General features: G+C 39.2%; 2 protein-coding genes across 2 annotated transcripts; both read left to right on the forward strand.

The window, feature by feature from the left end:
* Positions 1-900: 900 nt before the first annotated feature.
* Positions 901-8,440, forward strand: LOC311497519 (meprin A subunit beta-like; the record flags this gene model as incomplete). Its single annotated transcript, XM_084557836.1, has 12 exons — positions 901-969; positions 1,543-1,627; positions 1,932-2,049; positions 2,400-2,578; positions 2,758-2,976; positions 4,385-4,546; positions 5,008-5,238; positions 5,405-5,857; positions 5,950-6,120; positions 6,214-6,316; positions 7,141-7,204; positions 7,499-8,440. The coding sequence occupies 12 exons, from the start codon at positions 901-903 to the stop codon at positions 7,661-7,663; spliced, it is 2,019 nt and encodes a 672-aa protein (XP_084413962.1). The 3' UTR covers positions 7,664-8,440.
* Positions 8,441-9,630: 1,190 nt separating this feature from the next.
* LOC311497520 (meprin A subunit beta-like) lies at positions 9,631-14,155 on the forward strand (the record flags this gene model as incomplete). The annotated part of the gene is made up of 8 exons (XM_084557837.1): positions 9,631-9,669; positions 9,763-9,847; positions 10,170-10,287; positions 10,422-10,600; positions 10,823-11,041; positions 11,998-12,546; positions 12,637-13,010; positions 13,205-14,155. 8 exons carry the CDS (start codon positions 9,631-9,633, stop codon positions 13,286-13,288), a joined length of 1,647 nt encoding a protein of 548 aa, XP_084413963.1. The 3' UTR covers positions 13,289-14,155.
* Between the last annotated feature and the right edge of the window lie 5,712 nt (positions 14,156-19,867).

The raw sequence follows: 19,867 nt of genomic DNA on the forward strand, positions 1-19,867 counted from the left end.
TTGTATAAGTGGGAAATTTGGAACTAAACCTGTGTTGTTGTCTATTTTCCTGTGCCCAAATACCTTATTTCTGGATAATGACAACAAGCTTGAACCCTGAATTTGATGCATGCATTGCACACTGTGAATGTTATTTTAAAAATTGCAGCAAAAACAAGAAATATCAAAAGATTTGTCACTTGGTATTCTAAAAGTTGTAATAGTAGTGTACATTTTCCCCTTTCATGTCTGTAAAGAAAGTGAGTTCGTTCAAAAGGCTTTACCTTTTGCACAGACAATGAATGGGCTGTAGCATATGTGCAAGAATGTTGCATGCCTGGGTTCCTCTAAACAATAAAGCATTCCTCTGAACAGTACATCTGCGTTATTTAAATGGTATACTAGTGTCTGTGTAAACGCGACAAATGCCCAGCCCATGAGGCAAAGATCCTTGTGTGATTAAGACCTGGAAACAAATTGAGCGTGACTTGGCTGTTCTCAGTCATGGAATTACCCAGGACCCTTTGTGTTAACGTCACAGAAGAGGTGCTAATGATAAGGCATGTGACTGTGACATGACATGTTATCATTTTGCAACCAAAACAGCCATTGTTCTAAATGTGACATAACGTCCAACACGGGTGACACGTGTCTCCGAAATGTGTAACTTCTGCTTTCTTATGATGTACAAGTAGTATAAAAGTCTCCTCTCACAGCCAAAGCATCTCATGTGGAGCTGACGGACTGTCAGGGTGACAGAAGATAAAGACAGGTGAGATTTTCTTTGGACAATTTAAACTAAATTTTAAAACTAAGTTAATGGAAAATTTTAATGCAGCATAGCCTGATTGCTTTTAGGTCTGATTTAACTTTCATGGTTTTTCATATAATCTAATTCAAGATCCAAGTCCAAGGCACACGATGAAGATGAAAGGCTACATTTTCCTTATGATGAACGTTGCCATTTCATCAGTAATCTCCATGAACCCAGTAAGAGTTAATTTGTTTCTTATTTCTTTGGTGAAATACATTATTCTTTCAAGCACAAAAAAAAAAAAAAATAGGTGGAGTCTATATAGTCCATAAAAAACAGATATAACTGAACTGTTTCTTATTGAACTTTTTACATAATGTCCTGATGGATAAAATTATCTCATTTTGCAGAATGGACCACTGCTAGTGAGTAAGTGTATTATTTGTTGTTCTTCATTTTATTTCATGAAATCAAATTTAATAATTATTATTATTTTCACTGAATTAATGTGATTTTCTAAGAAATTATCTCATCTGATTTTGTAGACATTGGTGAAGACAAAGACATTCCAGAAGCGAACAAGGGTAAACATCTTCACCTTGTTACTGAGCCTTTTGGGAGATTGTTTTGTTAATTTCACACTTGACAAGGAACATTTATTAACAATTCATTATTGATTTCTTTGTCATTTTTTGTCCTTTGTGTTAGATTTACATGATGATATCCTGGAGGTGAGTTTGTGTATGATTGTATGAATTATTAAAATATTTTTTGTTTTACCTAACACACATATATATCATATCTTTTAGGCTCCAAACACACAAAGGAGTGTGGTAATCGGTGATAACAAACTGTGGACATCTCCAGTTCCATATGTCTTGGAAAAGGACCTTGGTAAATATAGTTTTTCTTACTTGATAACACTGAATATTTGTATCACCTTTGTCAACCTCTTCATTTGGTTGCTAGGGAAAGTTAGTGAATTTTACATGATTGTAAATTGAGAATTCAGCAGCTATGAATAAACTGGCTGTTGTCATGCAGGAGATACATAATGGAAAGAGAAAACAGCAGAGCAATAAAGATTCATGACTAACATAGATTTTCCCAATCCACCTTTATCAATTATGATGTGCAGTTATTTGTCTTAACATGTCGTTTTCTGTCTCTGCAACACAATTCTCATGAACAATGGAAGAGATGAATGCTAAAGGAGTCATCATGAGAGCCTTTGACCAGTTCAGGCTGAAATCATGCATTGACTTCAAACCAAGGGACTCTGAGAAATATTACATTTCTGTTCAAAAGCTGGGAGGGTATGTATTTGCTTGTTTGTTTTTATGAATCCAATTACCCCTCTTATTCTTAACTGAGGATTATAATATGAAATACAGATTTCCAACTGACCTGTTGGACGACAAAAAGTTGTGCCCTATTTTGATTATGTATTCATAATACTCTGGTCAGGTAAATTAGTCTGGCATAGTCCATACCCAATTGGAGTTTAGTAAGACAATGCTGGGATTTTGTATCGGTTGTGTTTCAGATACAGAGAAAAAATACCTCTGTGACTGGATAGCCCTACAACCAATCAGAGCCCAGAAGAATTTGCCTCAGACTACAGGTAAACTACATAAATGTATAAATGTGTGTTCTTCTCTTTTAGATGCTTTTCGTACGTGGGGCGAACCATCTCTGGTGGACAGGTCCTCTCCATCGGGAGAAATTGTGATAGCTTAGCCACTGTTGAACATGAGTTTCTCCATGCCCTCGGCTTCTACCATGAACAGTCCAGATATGACAGAGATGATTATGTGACGATTGCATTTGAAAACATCAGACAAGGTTTGATTAATATTTCATCATAGCGTTACTTTTCATTAAACTGATATCTATATTTGAAAAATGAAGTAAGTGTTAAATGTCTTCAAGTATTTAATGGTTCATTATTCATGGTTGATTATTCTTTACCATATGTGCTCATCTCAAGATTTTTCAATGGCTGTTTTTTATCTGTCCTCTAGGTTATGAGAATAATTTTCGCAAAGTTAGCAGTGAAGAGAGCACCACCCAGGGAGTCCCATATGACTACATGTCAGTGATGCACTATGGCAAAAATTATTTCTCCAATGGCAACGGATCAACAGTTATCACCAAAGACCCAAAGTTCCAGGATGTGATTGGTCAAAGACTGGAAATGAGTCCCCATGATGTTACGGAACTGAACCTACACTACAAATGCAGTAAGCCCTTGAACATTACGATGACCAACGCCAAGTTTTAAGAATGATTTGGTGTTGATTGGTTCAGTTAAGAGCGGCACAGTGGCGTGGTGGTGTGAAGTTTACATGTTCTCCCTGTGTCTGCGTGGGTTCTGTCACACTGTCCAAAGACATGTTCATTAGGTTCATTGGTGATTCTAAATTGGCCGTAGGTGTGCATGTGTGTGTGAATGGTTGTCTGTCTCTCTGTGTTAGCCCTGCGATAGACTGGAGACCTGTCCAGTCTCTTGCCAGCTGGGATGGGCTCCGGCTCCCCCGCGACCCTTCACAGGACAAGCGGTTACAGAAGATGAATGAATGAATGAATGAATGAATGGTTCAGTTGTTGATGTCACTGAGTTATCAAAAGAGAAAAAAATGTTTCCAATGTTACAGTCGCAAGCTTTTACTTAGAGTTTTGAAATATTATTATATTTTTTTCAAGCCAGGAACCTCCAGTTACTTTACGGATATTTTAAGATTCAAGATTCAAGGTATCAGGATCTAAATATATCATTTACTTCCAAACTATCCAGAGACCCAGAGTCCATTTCTGATCTGGCCCCCTGATTAATAGGATGACAGTGTTGTTTGTCGAAACTAAATTGTTGAAAATGACAATTCAGGTTTGAAACAGAACTGAATCAGATGTGTTAGGGAAAGAACACAGTCATGGTTGAAATAAGCCAACACTGACTGCTGGTAGGCACGTTGCCGACAGCAGCCTCACATGCTAAAGATATATGGTTTGTTGACCCAACCATTTGTGCTAGAGACTCATTTTTGGACCTTGGATCACAGTTGCACTGATACACTCAATTGCAAACTGAAAAAAAGCGGCTGAGAAATATTTAACATTATCCTCAATTTGGCAGAACTATTTGACATGAAGCATAATATTATAGCCATCAGCCTATTTGTTCAGAACAGATTTCAAAAAGTGGTGCAGAGTCAATCATGTATAGGTTACAGTTGGATGTTATGGAAAAGACCTTTAGGATTCTTAAGAAAATTTAAAGCTGCACTGAGACATGACGGATAGTTAATCTCTGCTTTACAAACAAAATAATTCGTATAATCAACAAACCAAAAAAGCACATGTGTAGCATATATAAGGAGGAGGAAAGTGTACTGGATAATAGTCAGTTTAGAATAACCACACCAGCAACAAGTCCCTTGTCAACATGTTCCCAAGTTACAAGCAACTAACACACACATATGAAAGAACAACTGATAGCGAGGCAGCATGTCTATCAACTTATACAAGCCCAGGCCTAAACTAAACTAGACTAGCACTAAGTAGGGAAGCCATTAAAAGACAACAACATTTTTAATTAGATTTCTTAAAATACTTAGTGAATCTCAATCCTGTGTTCTTTAATCTTCACAGATTCAACCATTGCCTTTAAGATGTTCTGTGGCTTCTCTGACGGGACTATGTGTCAAATGAACCGCTGTTCACAGACTGGTACTAGCTGGGAACGAGTACAATATGCTATGGGGGGTCCTACTTCCGACCACACCAGTCTGCCCAGTGGAAATGGTGATCAAGGTGAGATTTTCTGAATTAAACTTGCCCAAAAATGTAAACCATATAATGTAACCATATAAAGACATACAGTAAAGGCCAGCCCCCAAAATCATATTTATCGCAAGAGACAGCTTTGTGATTTAATTCTGCACTGGTCTAAAAGCTCAGCAAAATATTTCCAGATACAGACACTTCTTGAGAATGTTGCAGGCAAACACCAGCACCATTGTTCTGGAACTGTCAGAGGGTATCAGATTATTAGAGAATTATGTTCCTAACTTGATCAAAAAAATTACATAAAACTTAATACTAAATTAATGTAATAAATGGTGACTCTCAATTGTATTATGGATTTATTGAAAGTGAAAATTGTAACTAAAGTTCGAAGTGGGACAAATGGCTTGCCACAGCATCTTTTGTGATTTCTTATTTTTTAAATTAAAAGGCCCATCATAATATCTGTTTGGACAACTTGATTCTAGGTAAAGATTCAGGTCACTTCATGCATGCTAGTACAGCATCAGGTCAGGAGGGAGACTCAGCCTGGCTGCAGACCCAGAGGATGAGTCTCAACAGGGACTGTCCTAATCAGTGTCTCCAGTTCTACTATTACCACAGCGGGAACCAGTTAGACGAACTCAACATCTGGTTGAGAGAGTTTCAAGATGAACAGGACTCCACAGGAACCGTCCGCCTCATGGCACAGATCACTGGTAATGTTACACTGGATGAGTATTCTCTTGGATCTTTGTTAAATTAAAGACTGATGAGCTCTGATAGTTTGACATTTCACCATTGTGACAGTATACGTTTAAGCTATAGTAGACAAAAATATATGAAAGAAGCACAACATACTCATTCCAAAGATCTTCCTTCCAGGTCCACCAACATCTCACTGGCAGCTCCAGCATGTTCCTCTGAATGCCCACAAGCACTTCCAGTTGGAGTTTGAGGTCCGTAAAGGACCAGGGAACTCTATGGGCGGCTTCTCAATCGATGACATCAATCTGTCTGAGACAGAGTGTCCACATCTAACCATGCAGATGGATGAGTTTGAGAACATTCTGAACACAACTGAATTTTCAGACATAAAATACAGCCGACGGCAGTACTCCAGAGAGGGCTATGCTTACAGGATAGCAACAGTGTTCTACGGACAATTCTTTGCAATGTATGTGCAACTCGTCTCTGGTGAGTATGATGACAAGCTGGAGTGGCCTTGCCCATATAGGCAGGTGACTTTCAAAATGCTGGATCAGAACCCCAACATACAGCTGCAGATGTCAAGTCAATTCAGTCTCACCACTGACCCAAATTACGCCAGCAGTGATGGTAAGTTTTCAAGAACATGAAGAAATCCTTAAAAAATGACTTACTGCATTTACTAATTACCTTTATGTTGAACATGCTGTCTGTTAACCTAGGCACCTATTACTGGGACAACCCTCGTAAGATTGGAACTGAAGTTACAGATGACTATGGTGAGACATTCTTTGCTGGATTTCTGATTGGCTCATATTCTTCGTCTTTGGAAAGAATGCAATCCAGAGAGTTCCTCAAGGGAGGGAGTGCCATTTTTGTCTTCAGTTTCCAAGGCAAGTTAACTGTATTCATAGCGAACTTACATCCTTTACACCAGAGTGGAAACTATGTTGAATAACATCACTGATCCATTCTTCTTCTGTTAGATCTCACTCCTCTTGCAAGTGGAAGTGCGCTTCCATGTCCTCAGATGCCACCAGTGAAGATTACAAATCCAACCCGTGCTCAGGATAATGACCCATGCTCAGCGTGAGACAACATAAAGTCAACTTGCATCACTGAAACATCTCATTTTAAATCCTAATGTTGTATTTGTTGTTGCAATATTTATTATTCATCCATACGTCTGTAAAGTCACTGATGTTTTTAGGTTAGGACCGTAATGTCAGTAAAAATGTGAATTAGGGAGAAAAACACAGGGACTTCTCTGTGACTTGCTATGACTTCAGAAGTTTTATTTGATGCTGCTGACACTAGTAAATCCATTACTAAAACATCTCATCAAAAAGTTGCAGGACTTTTGCACAGAAGTTTGATTTTAATATTCTTGTCAAATAATGATGTGACTTTTACAGGCCCTCAACCACCACCCCTTCACCTCCTCAAACAACAGATGACAGGTATTCCAGTTTGCACACACATTTTACATTTGCAGAGAGTTGTTGCTGTTGGTAGTTGTGAGAACGATGGGTTTTAAATGGCTTAAAGGCTGTTGATGTTCATGAGCTAATTACAAAAACAAGTGTATACCTGTGTGTTCATAATAGGCAGCAAAATAAATAAAAAGAAAATGAAAGAATGCTGGAATTAAGCACAAAATACTCCACAGAATACCAGAAAATTGACTATTTAACTACAAATGCTCATATACATAATAGTGACAGAAGAAGAGCTGCAACACTATTCATATTTTAATAGGTGTGTATAGGCGTTTAGAACTGACATACTAGCCATGAGCAGCCACTCCAAGGTGTTTACTGAGTTTTTGCCCGTGGCACTAGCTACCAACCAAGAATAAGACAAAACTCACTGCAATATTCTAAATACATGCACTGCTGTCTCATTATTTTGAGAATGGAAAGCCAGCAGATGCTCTGTTTTGAGATGCTTGTGCATAATGTTTATGCTGCTGTTGTGGTCAGTCGGAGCTGCATGGATCTATAAGAATATCTATTTTAAGAATTCCCATACTTTTAACTACTGGGTTTGGACATTTTCCGTCATGTCCTGCATGCTTGTGGAAACCGTAAGAATTATACATAAAAATGCATTTGCATAATTAATATTTTTGATTACATCAAAGCATTGTTGCAGCCCTAATCAGAAGCACTGACCTGTTAGGTCACAAGACACAGCAGTGTATAGGTTGCAGCGGTTAGCAGATTACACGGATGTTCCCATATGAAACACCTCAGCCTTATAACCTCATAGTTAAGTAAGGACCTTTTGTTTGTGCTCCTTAAAAAACGTCTTAGTTGTGTTATTCCATTAAATCTATTATTTTCTTCCTGCTGTAGTATTTTTGGATTCTCTCCTGGTGTGATGGCATCTCCTGTCCTCACCCTCCTGCTGGCATTGATGCTTTTGACACGTTGAAGGGCATCTCCCACGTCTCACGTCTTTACATGGACAGCACCAGCAAATTTGCCAAATTCCTTTTACAGTTTAGCCATTTTGTTGTTGTTATCTAAATGTGATTAAAAGGGAAGGCAGCAGTAGCCTACTTAATGAATACTTGGGAGGGACACATACTATAGGTTTACTGTATAACAAGGAAATTTAAGGCTGAACAGTTTACTTTTTGGTGATGGGATTTTTTTTTGTTTGTTTTTGTTTTTTTGGATGATTTGATTCAAATTAGCTGAAAATGTATTTCTTTTCTGTGTCCAAATAACCTCTGAGATGTTGAACCTCTGTGACAAGATGGCAAGATTTAACACCAACCCTGACCTTCAAGCATGCATTGCACATACCCTGAGAATGACAAAAACAGAGAAGGATTCTTCACTTGCGATAAGAGAAAGGTTAAAACAAACATGTGTGTATGTGTCTTTTCATGGCTGTTGAACAAATGAGTTTGTTCAACAAGATTTACCTGTTTTGCACAGACAAGCAGTTACCAGTAGCATATGTGCCAGGATGTATTTTCCATAATTGGGTTCCTCTCAACAATAAAACATTCCTCCGAACAGTACAGCTGTGGTGTTTTAATGGAATACTAGTGTCCATGTAAACGCAACTGCAAGCTTCCCAGCCCCTGAGGCAGTGATGGGGGGTTATAACATAGCAGGTTATTATTGAAGGCATAGCATTTTCATCAAAATATTTGTCCATTCATAATTTTCCTCCATGGGAGGAACTCAATGATACACTCAGTGATTTGATGCTGCATTGATCACAATAGACTTTTTGCTTTTGACTAACAAATGTGTATTATTTTGTTTAAGTAAAAATAAATTAGCACTACAGCTGTAATATTGAACTTTGTTGTGCTGTGCAGGGAAACATTTTAAAGGGCCTTGCGTGACTAGGAGCTAAAAATAAGTAAGCATGAGCTTACTGTTCTCTGGCAGTCATAGAATTATCCTAGATCATCTGTTTTACTTGCACAGAAGTCAGATTACAATGAAATGAAAAGAGTTTTATCTTGCAACCAAAACACATTGTTCAGAAATGACATGACATCTGAAGATGACGACATTGGCCACATGATTTCCTGTTTGACAGGTGTCATTAAAGTCGCCTCTCACTGTCACAGCTCCTAATCTGCAGCTAAGGAACAAAACAATCAAGGTGGCAGAAGATAAAGACAGGTGAGATTTTATATGGGCAAATTGAAAAAAATAAAGAATTAATTGAAAAACGAAATGCTAAGTATTTATATTTACATTTGATTGTACTTTCATGGCTCTTCATATAATCTGATTTAATTGAAGACACAATGAGGATGAAAGTCTACATTTTCCTCCTGGTGAATGTGGCAGTTTCATCAGCAATCTCCACAATGCCAGTAAGAGTTTATCTACTGCTGAATTATTGTTTGATAAAATGCTATGTTATTAAGTAATGAAAATTAAGTTGACTTCATAAAAAATACAGTGTTATTAATAAATGAATACTGTTTAAGCTCTGTTAAATAAAACTGAACCATGAGTACAAAATGCAAACATTTGACCAGAAACAAGAAGATAGACCTGTGTTGTTTCTTATTTAAACTTTAAATAACATGTTGATGAATAAAATGATCTCTCTCCACAGAATGGATCAATGATAGTGGGTAAGTGTATTATTTGTTGGTCTTCTTTCATTTCATGACATCAGTTCACCTCAACATGTTGTACTCAGTCAATGCTACAATGCTAAGAAATAATCTCTTCAGATTTTGTAGACATTGGAGAAGACAAAGACATTCCAGAAATAAACAAGGGTAACGTTAAACATCATCATTAAATGTGCCTTGTGTGAATTTAACATTGTGTTGTCAAATGTATATATGTCTATGAACTTTTATTTACAATTATCGTTTTCTTTGTTAAAAAATAAATTAAATAAAAAAAACATTCATGTGCTTTATCTTGGATTTACATGATGATATCCTGGAGGTGAGTGTTTTGTAAAGTTACAAAAAAAAAAAAGTAAAACATGTATGTATGTATTATGTATGCATTCTTCATGTTAAGTCTCATATATCTTAGGCTCCAAACATACAAAGGAGTGCTGTTATCGGTGATAACAAACTGTGGACATCTCCAGTTCCATTTATCTTGGAAAAGGACCTTGGTATTGTTTTTCATTTCTTTCGTTTTTTTCTTTTTTGTTAAATGATCATATTGAATATTTGTCTATACTGGGAGCACAGCTTTTGCAACCTGTTCAATATGACTATGACTGTGTTCATATGACTATAAATCAAGAATTCAACAGCTATGAATAAAATGTCATGCAGGAGAGACATAATGGAAAGAGAAAACAGCAGAGCAATAAAGATTCATGACTGACACCTCAGGATAACTTGCCACACCAGTTATGATGTGCAATTATTTGTCTTAACATTGCTTTTTTTTTTTTATCTCTGCAACAAAATTCTCCCAAACAATGGAAGAGATGAATGCTAAAGGAGTCATCATGAGAGCCTTTGACCAGTTCAGGCTGAAATCATGCATTGACTTCAAACCAAGGGACTCTGAGAAATATTACATTTCTGTCCAAAAGCAGGACGGGTATGTATTGTGTTTTATGGCTGTGCACAGGTTGTGATTAATTGAGGCCTTAGGTCAGGTCATTACATAATTGTACAAATGTGCCTCAGGCTACAATTACATAAATGTATAAATGTGTGTTTTTTCTGTTTTAGATGCAGATCGTACGTGGGCCGAAGTGTCTCTGGTGGACAGGTCCTCTCCATTGGGAGAAATTGTGATAGGTTGGCCATTGTTGAACATGAGTTTCTCCATGCCCTCGGCTTCTACCATGAACAATCCAGATACGACAGAGATGATTATGTGACGATTGCATTTGAAAACATCAAACAAGGTTTGATTAATATTTCATCATAATGTTATTGTTCATTAATAAAAGATAACCTGTTGTGTCCAAATTGTGTCAAGGTGTATGGAGTACATAAATCTATCAACCACCAAGTATTTACAAATGAATCAATCAATTCATCAAATTATGTCAAAAGTGATATTGTAGAATATGTTTAATATGTTTCAACTTTAAATTTTTTTCAATTTTATCCGATGTATCCTCTAGGTTTTGAGAAGAATTTTTTCAAAGTTAGCAGTGAACAGAGCACCACCCAGGGAGTCCCATATGACTACCTGTCAGTGATGCACTATGGCAAAAATTATTTCTCCAATGGCAATGGATCAACAGTTATCACCAAAGACCCAAAGTTCCAGGATGTGATTGGTCAAAGACTGGAAATGAGTCCTCATGATGTAATGGAGCTGAACCTACTCTACAAATGCAGTAAGTCCTTGAACATTAAGATGACCAACACCAAGTTTTAAGAATGATTTGGTCACAGTGCACAGAATGCACTATTATCTAAAGAAAAGTAAATGGTTTTGTAACAGTTTAAGCACATATATACTCTGCCCAGAAATCATTAGAGAAACTCTGGAACTTCACTGGTGTTTCAACAAAAGATATCAGGATCTAAATGTAACACAGCAGTAGTACATCAGCCTATTTTATCTTTGGACCTGACCAGCAACAGTCAGTATTCACATAGACACAAATGTGATCCTTGTCAGAAAAAGCTCAGCTCATTTTCATATTTGAATAAACAGCAATTGCTATTGTACTGCTACCACTGCTATCAATTGCAAAGCCGATAAAAGTTGCTAGTCATCATATGTCCAACTAATAGCCTGATAGCATGAGCATTCAGTAAGTTTCACATACGAGAACTTCAGGACCTGGAACTTTTTGACGGGGAGTTGTGGAGTAGTGGTTAGAGGCGCAGCTTGGGACTGGGGGGTCCCAGGTTCAACCCCCACCATGTCCATGACTGAGGTGCCCTGAGCAAGCATCTAACCCCAAATTGCTCCCCGGGCGCGGTCCTGAGAGGCTGCAGCCCACTGTTCCGACTGTTCACTACTGTGAACGACTGGATGGGTCAAAATGCAGAGAGATAATTTCCCCTTGTTTTTTTTTTTATTTGTTTTATTTTATTGGTTTATTTGATAGGGACCATGCATATTAATGAACATTGCATAAAAAAACACCATGTAAATATGCCAGAGTTAGTGGGATCAATATAGTATAATTTATTTTTATTTATTTATTTAAAAACATTTGTCATCATGCAGCTATAATCGACTGATTTATCATCAACAGACTTAAAAAACAGATAGATTTAATTTCCTCTGTAATGAATGTCACTCCTGTGTTCTTTAATATTTACAGATTCAGCCACTGACTCTTCATGCATGCTAGTACAGAATCAGGTCAGGAGGGAGACTCAGCCTGGCTGACCCAGAGGATGAGTCTCAACAGGGACTGTCCTAATCAGTGTCTCCAGTTCTACTATTACCACAGCGAGAACCAGTTAGACGAACGCAACATCTGGATGAGAGAGTTTCAAGATGAACAGGTGGAGTTTGAGGTCCGTAAAGGACCAGGGAACTCTACGGGCGGCTTCTCAATTGATGACATCAATCTGTCTGAGACAGAGTGTCCACATCTAACCATGCAGATGGATGAGTTTGAGAACGTCCTGAACACAACTGAATTTTCAGACATAAAATACAGCAGACGGCAGTACTCCAGAGAGGGCTATGCTTACAGGATAGCAATAAGGTTTTTTGGGGATTCTCTTGGGATGTATGTGCAACTCATCTCTGGTGACTATGATGAGCAGCTGGAGTGGCCTTGCCCATATAGGCAGGTGACTTTCAAAATGCTGGATCAGAACCCCAACATACAGCTGCATATGTCAAAGCAAAGGACTCTCACCACTGATGCAAATGGTAATGATAACATTACAAGAAATCCAAAAAATCAGGAACTCCACTTGCTAAATACCTTTGTGTTAAATAGTATATGCTTTCTGTAAACAGGTATCTATTATTGGGACAACCCTCGTAAGATTGGAACTGAAGTTACAAATGCATATAATGAGACATTGTTTGCTGGATTTCTGATTGGCTGGAACAATCTGGCATCTTTGGAAGAAATTCGATCCAGAGAGTTCCTCAAGAGAGGGAGTGCAATTTTTCTTTCCACTTTTCAAGATAGGACCATTGGTTTCATTGTTAAATTTACATCCCTTTACACCAGAGTGGAAACTATGTTCAATAACATTACTGATTCATCGTTTCTTTCTGATAGATCTCACTCCTCTTGTAAATGGAAGTGCGCTTCCATGTCCTCAGATCCCACCAGTGAGGATTACAAATCCTCCAGTAGCTCAGGATGCTGGCCAGTCTCCATGGTAAGACATTGAAAGATCCCCATTTACAGTCGATGTTCATCGATTAGACAGTAAGCAACAAAGCAAAACTGCTCCCTATGAAAACAGCAGGCATCATAGTTGGGTGTAAACAGGACCTTTTACAGAGCTCATTTTACTGATGAAATGTCCTCTGTGTATAATTGTGCTAAGCTATTACTTTCTTCCTGCTGTAGTATTTTTGGCTTCTCTCCTGCCATGGTAGCATCACCTCTCCTCACCCTCCTGCTGGCATTGATGCTACTGGCACCTTGATGTGAATCCACGTCTCACCACAAATTTGCCAAATTTGTTTTAAATTTTATTTATTTATTTATTTTATGTTGTTATCTAAATATAATTAAAAGGGGAGGCAGCAGTGTGCAATGCATACTGAGGAGGGACACAGACTGTAGGTTTATTGTACAATGGGGAAATTTAAGACTGAACTACATAGTACATAGATGATTCTAATAATGGTTTTCTTTTTGGTGGTGGGACCATTTTTTGATGATGATGATAAATAAATAAATAATGTTCAGAGTTTGACAATGAATTCTGTTTTCAAATTAGCTGAAAGTGTATTTTTTTCTGTGCCCAAATAATTCTGAGCAAAAATAAATATATATCTATATATCAAAAGGTTTTCCACTTGGAATTATAAAAAATTGCAAATTAAAGAATGGATGAAATACAAAAGAACATACGACAAAATTTGCTGCGAGCTGAATATGCTCAGATACACAATGCACTGACCTATGAGGTTATGAGTCACAGTAGTGTAGAGGAAGCCGCAGTGGACGATGAATATTGATCAGGGACACAAAGACTTGTATAAGTGGGAAATTTGGAACTAAACCAGTGTTGCTGTCTGTTTTCCTGTGCCCAAATACCTTATTTTTAGATAATGGCAATAAGCTTGAACCCTGAATTTGATGCATGCATTGCACACTGTGAATGTTATTTTAAAAATTGCGGCAAAAACAAGAAGTATCAAAAGGTTTGTCACTTGGTATTCTAAAAGTTGTAACAGTAGTGTACATTTTCCCCTTTCATGTCTGTAAAGAAAGTGAGTTCGTTCAAAATGACTCCACCTGTTTTGCACAGACAATGAATGGGCTGTAGCATATGTGCAAGAATGTCTGAGTTCCTCTTTGCAATAAAACATTCCTCTGAACAGTACATCTGTGTTATTTTAATGGGATACTAGTGTCTATATAAACGCAACAAATGCCCAGCCCATGAGGCAGAGATCCTTGTGTGATTAGGACCTGGAAACAAATTGAGCGTGACCTGGCTGTTCTCAGTCATGGAATTACACGGGACCCTTTGTGTTAGCGTCATAGAAGAGGTGCTAATGACAAGGCATGTGACTGTGACATGACATGTTATTAATTTGCAACCAAAACAGCCTTCGTTCATCTTCGTCTTCATCTTCATCTTCTCCCGCTTATCTGGGTCCAGGTCGCAGGGGCAGCAGCTTCACCAGTGAAGTCCAGACAGCCCTCTCCCCAGCCACTTCCACCAGCTCCTCCGGAGGAACCCCCAGGCATTCCCAGGCCAGACGAGGGATATAATCCCTCCATCGTGTCCTGGGTCGGCCCCGAGGTCTCCTTCCAGTGGGACATGCCCGAAACACCTCTCCCGAGAGGCATCCGGGAGGCATCCTTGCCAGATCCCCTTGCCACCTCAACTGACGACGTGGAGGAGCAGCTGTTCTACTCTAAGCTCCTCCCGTATGTCTGAGCTCCTTGCCCTATCTCTAAAGCCACCCGGCTACCCTGCGAAGGAAACTCATTTCAGCTGCTTGTATTCACAATCTCCTTCTTTCGGTCATCATAGGTGACCATAGGTGAGGGTTGGAACGTAGATCGACCAGTAAACTGAGAGCTTTGCCGTCGGCTCAGCTCTCACTTTACCACGACAGACCAGTTAAGCATCCGCATCACTGCAGATGCTGCTCCGATCCGCCTGTCGATTTCCCGCTCCATCCTACCCTCACTCATGAGTAAGACCCCGAGATTCTTGAACTCCTCAACTTGAGGCTGGACCTCCTCCCTGACCCGGAGTGGGCAATCCACCTTTTCCAACTGAGGACCATGCCCACAGAGCAGAGACATGTGGGCCAGATCTGGCTTGAAGCCGGCACAGGTGACGTTCAGTCGGCACTGGCATACAGCATGTGAACCGGACATGGCCCAGATGCGGCAAAGGTGGCACTGTCTTGAGTCTGGCAGACAGATGTGGGCCACTTGTGGAGTGTAGTATTCGGCCCACATATCACATTAGACCTCTGGGCCACGTAATGTGAGGCCGGACTCATCCCACCCTTAAAGTTATTTTTCAATATTTTTGAGTGAGTTAACATCACAGATTTGATCAAAAAAAAAAAAATAATAATAATAAAATAAAAAAATAAAATATATGGTATAGGGATGTCAATCAAAATCAATTATCCCTTAACCCTTAACTAGCGTTCTTGTCGAAACAGGATCTGAAACTTTATCGGACTTTCAACAGTCAAACATTCACTTTTTCAAATTCAGTAGCCATGTATGGCTACTGAAACAACACGTACGTGGCTACGTTGGCCACTAACGGTCCAGTGATGACGTCACCGCAACATCGCGAAATAAAATCCCAACTGGACTGTGCTGCTGACTGCGACCCTTGCACTCGAGTGAGATGGAAAACAAAGACGTGGTGAGTGAAATGCATCAATTTTATGTTTACGATAATGTTTGTTTTTGAGACAATGCGTTGGTGGTTGGCATACAAAGACAATTTGTGTATAGAGTAGCCTGAATGTTAACAAGGGCGCTAACGTTTAGCTATGTGGTTAACGTTTAGCTATGTGGTTAACGATAAGCTTTAGCCTAAAATGCGACTCAGGAAAGATGAGTGCTCTGTTTTGCTGTTAAACTTGCTTATTTATTTTGAATTAACGAATTAACTGTAAATAGATGGCAGATTAAATCTCTAGTCCACCTCTTCTGTTCAGAGAAGGTTTTTCCAGTCAGACAAAGATGTCCTCCTTTAATCCCCTTTCAAACAATCGGTCCTCTTTGGCTAAGATTAGGACATTGTTGTTGTCAAAGGAGTGTCCTATGTCCCTCAGGTGTAGGTGGACCGCTGAATCATTTCCTGATGAGCCGGCTCTCCTGTGTTTTGGTACATGCGTACTGACACGTGCTTTCTCTGCTAGGATTATATAGATTATCAGATCATATTTAAGAATGGTGACACTATTCTCTTGTGTGCTGTATACTTTAGTAGATTGCATTAGATTGAACATGTATTTAATACCATGTTGAATCTGTCTTTCTTCCTCATTTTATCCACAGCCCTCTTGCATAATATTTTGGCAAATCAAGAAATACTCATGGAGCAGATGAAAATCGTCTTCAAGACCCTACAGAGAATTAAAGCCACTGATGAGGTCGAGATGGGCCTGGATCCACATTTGTTGTATATGTGCATTACAGTATTATAATGTTTATTGTTGCCAGAAAAATAAAGTTTCAGAACAGTACACACCTGTATATTAAACAAATTTACAAATTTACTGTACATGTTGGAACCCACTCTCAGCACAAGTTTAATGACTGTTGTTGTCCATTTCCCGCCTTCTCCTCAACCTCACCAGTCTGCCACCATCTCTGTCAGGTGCCAGATGTAGCCATCTTTTGATGGTCGCATCCACCTCTCACTTTACCACGACAGACCAGTTAAGCATCCGCATCACTGCAGATGCTGCTCCGATCCGCCTGTCGATCTCCCGCTCCATCCTACCCTCACTCTTGAGCAAGACCCCGTATTCTTGAACTCCTCTACTTGAGGCTGGACCTCCTCCCTGACCCGGAGTGGGCAATCCACCTTTTCCAACTGAGGACCATGCCCACAGAGCAGAGACATGTGGGCCAGATCTGGCTTGAAGTGGGCACAGGTGGCGTTCAGTCGGCACTGGCATACAGCATGTGAACCGGACATGGCCCAGATGCGGCAAAGGCGGCACTGTCTTGAGTCTGGCAGACAGATGTGGGCCACTTGTGGAGTGTAGTATTCGGCCCACATATCACATTAGACCTCTGGGCCACATAATGTGAGGCCGGACTCATCCCACCCTTAAAGTTATTTTTCGATATTTTTGAGTGAGTTAACATCACAGATTTGATCAAAAAAATAAATAAATAATAATAAAATAAAAAAATAAAATATATGGTATAGGGATGTCAATCAAAATCAATTATCACCCTTAACTAGCGTTCTTTATCTGACTTTCAACGGTCAAACATTCACTTTTTCAAATTCAGTAGCCACGTACGGCTACTGAAACAACACGTACGTGGCTACGTTGGCCACTAACGGTCCAGTGATGACGTCACCGCGACATCGCGAAATAAAATCCCACCTGGACAGTGCTGCTGACTGCGACCCTTGCACTCGAGTGAGACGGACAACAGAGATGTGGTCAGTGAAATGTATCAATTTTATGTTTACGATAATGTTTGTTTTTGAGACAATGCGTTGGCGGTTGGCATACAAAGACAATTTGTGTATAGAGTAGCCTGAATGTTAACAAGGGCGCTAATGTTTAGCTATGTGGTTAACGTTTAGCTTTAGCCTAAAATGCGACTCTGGAAAGATGAGTGTTCTGTTTTGCTGTTAAACTTGCTTATTTATTTTGAATTAATGAATTAACTGTAAATAGATGGCAGATTAAATCTCTAGTCCACCTCTTCTGTTCAGAGAAGTTTTTTCCAGTCAGACAAAGATGTCCTCCTTTAATCCCCTTTCAAACAATCGGTCCCCTTTGGCTAAGATTAGGACATTGTTGTTGTCAAAGGAGTGTCCTATGTCCCTCAGCTGTAGGTGAACCGCTGAATCGTTTCCTGATGAGCCGGCTCTCCTGTGTTGGTACATGCGTATTGACACATGTTTTCTCTGCTAGGATTATATAGATTATCAGATCATATTTAAGAATGGCGACACTATTCTCTTGTGTGCTATATACTTTAGTAGATTGCATTAGATTGAACATGTATTTAATACCATGTTGAATCTGTCTTTCTTCCTCATTTTATCCACAGCCCTCTTGCGTAATATTTTGGCAAATCAAGAAATGCTCAGGAAGCAGATGAAAATCATCTTCAAGACCCTACAGGGAATTAAAGCCACTGACGAGGCCGAGATAGGCCTAGATCCACATAAGTTGCCACTGCCAGATGTTGGTTCTCTCCTGTGCCTGGAGGAACATCTGCAGAGTAGCCCCGACCTTCATAAACAACTGGTATGTTGGCATATCATATACAGTGACCACATTTCATGGAGCTGACACAGCTTTCATAAATGCACTTTTTTGTCTTAAAACAACTTTTTCAGTGTCTTTATTTATTTCTCTGAAAAAGTGGAAGAAATGGTAATAAATATGTGATAATATGATTTCAGGTTAATGCACTGGCTCTGAAAGGTGGGATGGTCATTCGTGAGTGTGTGTGGAGGATAATGCACGCGACGATCTCAAACTCCCTGGCAAAAAAATATAAATATGAGAGGGATCAACGGGAAAACTGGTTTCCAGCTCTTGCATTTAAGAAATGTTGTTATTGGTAAGTTGGCCTTGATACATGTAGTGTCATACCTATTAAAGTGTCTTATAGTCTTATATTACCAAACATTTTAATTTCCAATCATTTCTGCGTGTACGTTTCAGCTGCTGTAAGGCGCAGCCGCCTTTCATCTGGGGCCACGGACCAAGAGGTGGATGCGACCATCAAAAGATGGTTACATCTGGCACCTTACAGAGATGGTGGCAGACTGGAGAGATTGAGGAGAAGGTGGGAAATGGACAACAACAGTCATTAAACTTGTGCTGAGAGTGGGTTCTCAGCACTTGTACAGTAATATACATTTGTTTAATATACAGGTGGTAACTGTTCTGAAACTTTATTTTTCTGGCAACAATAAACATTATAATACTGTACTACACATATACAACAAATGTGGATCCAAGTCCATCTCGGCCTAATCAGTGGCTTTAATTCCCTGTAGGGTCTTGAAGACGATTTTCATCTGCTCCATGAGCATTTCTTGATTTGCCAAAATATTATGCAAGAGGGCTGTGGATAAAATGAGGAAGAAAGACAGATTCAACATGGTATTAAATACATGTTCAATCTAATGCAATCTACTAAAGTATATAGCACACAAGAGAATAGTGTCGCCATTCTTAAATATGATCTGATAATCTATATAATCTTAGCAGAGAAAACGTGTCAATACTCACAAAGAATGGTGCTTCAACAAGCCTTGTCTGTCTGAGGCTCCAGTGGCAAGATGTGAAACGTCTTGGGGACAACAGTTAAAACGCATGTACCAACACAGGAGAGCTGGCTCATCAAGAAACGACTCAGCGGTTCACCTACACCTGAGGGACAAAGGACACTCCTTTGACAACAATAATGTCCTAATCTTAGCCAAAGAGGACTGATTGTTTGAAAGAGGAACAAGGAAGCCATCTTTGTCTGACTGGAAAAACCTAGAGATTTAATCTGCCATCTATTCACAGTTAATTCGTTAATTCAAAATAAATAAGCAAGTTTAACAGCAAAACAGAGCACTCATCTTTCCTGAGCCGCATTTTAGGCTAAAGCTAATCGTTAACCACATAGCTAAACGTTAACCACATAGCTAAACGTTAGCGCCCTTGTTAACATTCAGGCTACTCTATACACAAATTGTCTTTGTATGCCAACCACCAATGCATTGTCTCAAAAACAAACGTTATCATAAACATAAAATTGATGCATTTCACTCACCACGTCTTTGTTGTCCGTCTCACTTGAGTGCAAGGGTCGCAG

This window comes from Chelon labrosus (genome assembly GCF_963514085.1).
Source record: "Chelon labrosus genome assembly, chromosome: 12".
Taxonomy (NCBI): Eukaryota; Metazoa; Chordata; class Actinopteri; order Mugiliformes; family Mugilidae; genus Chelon; species Chelon labrosus.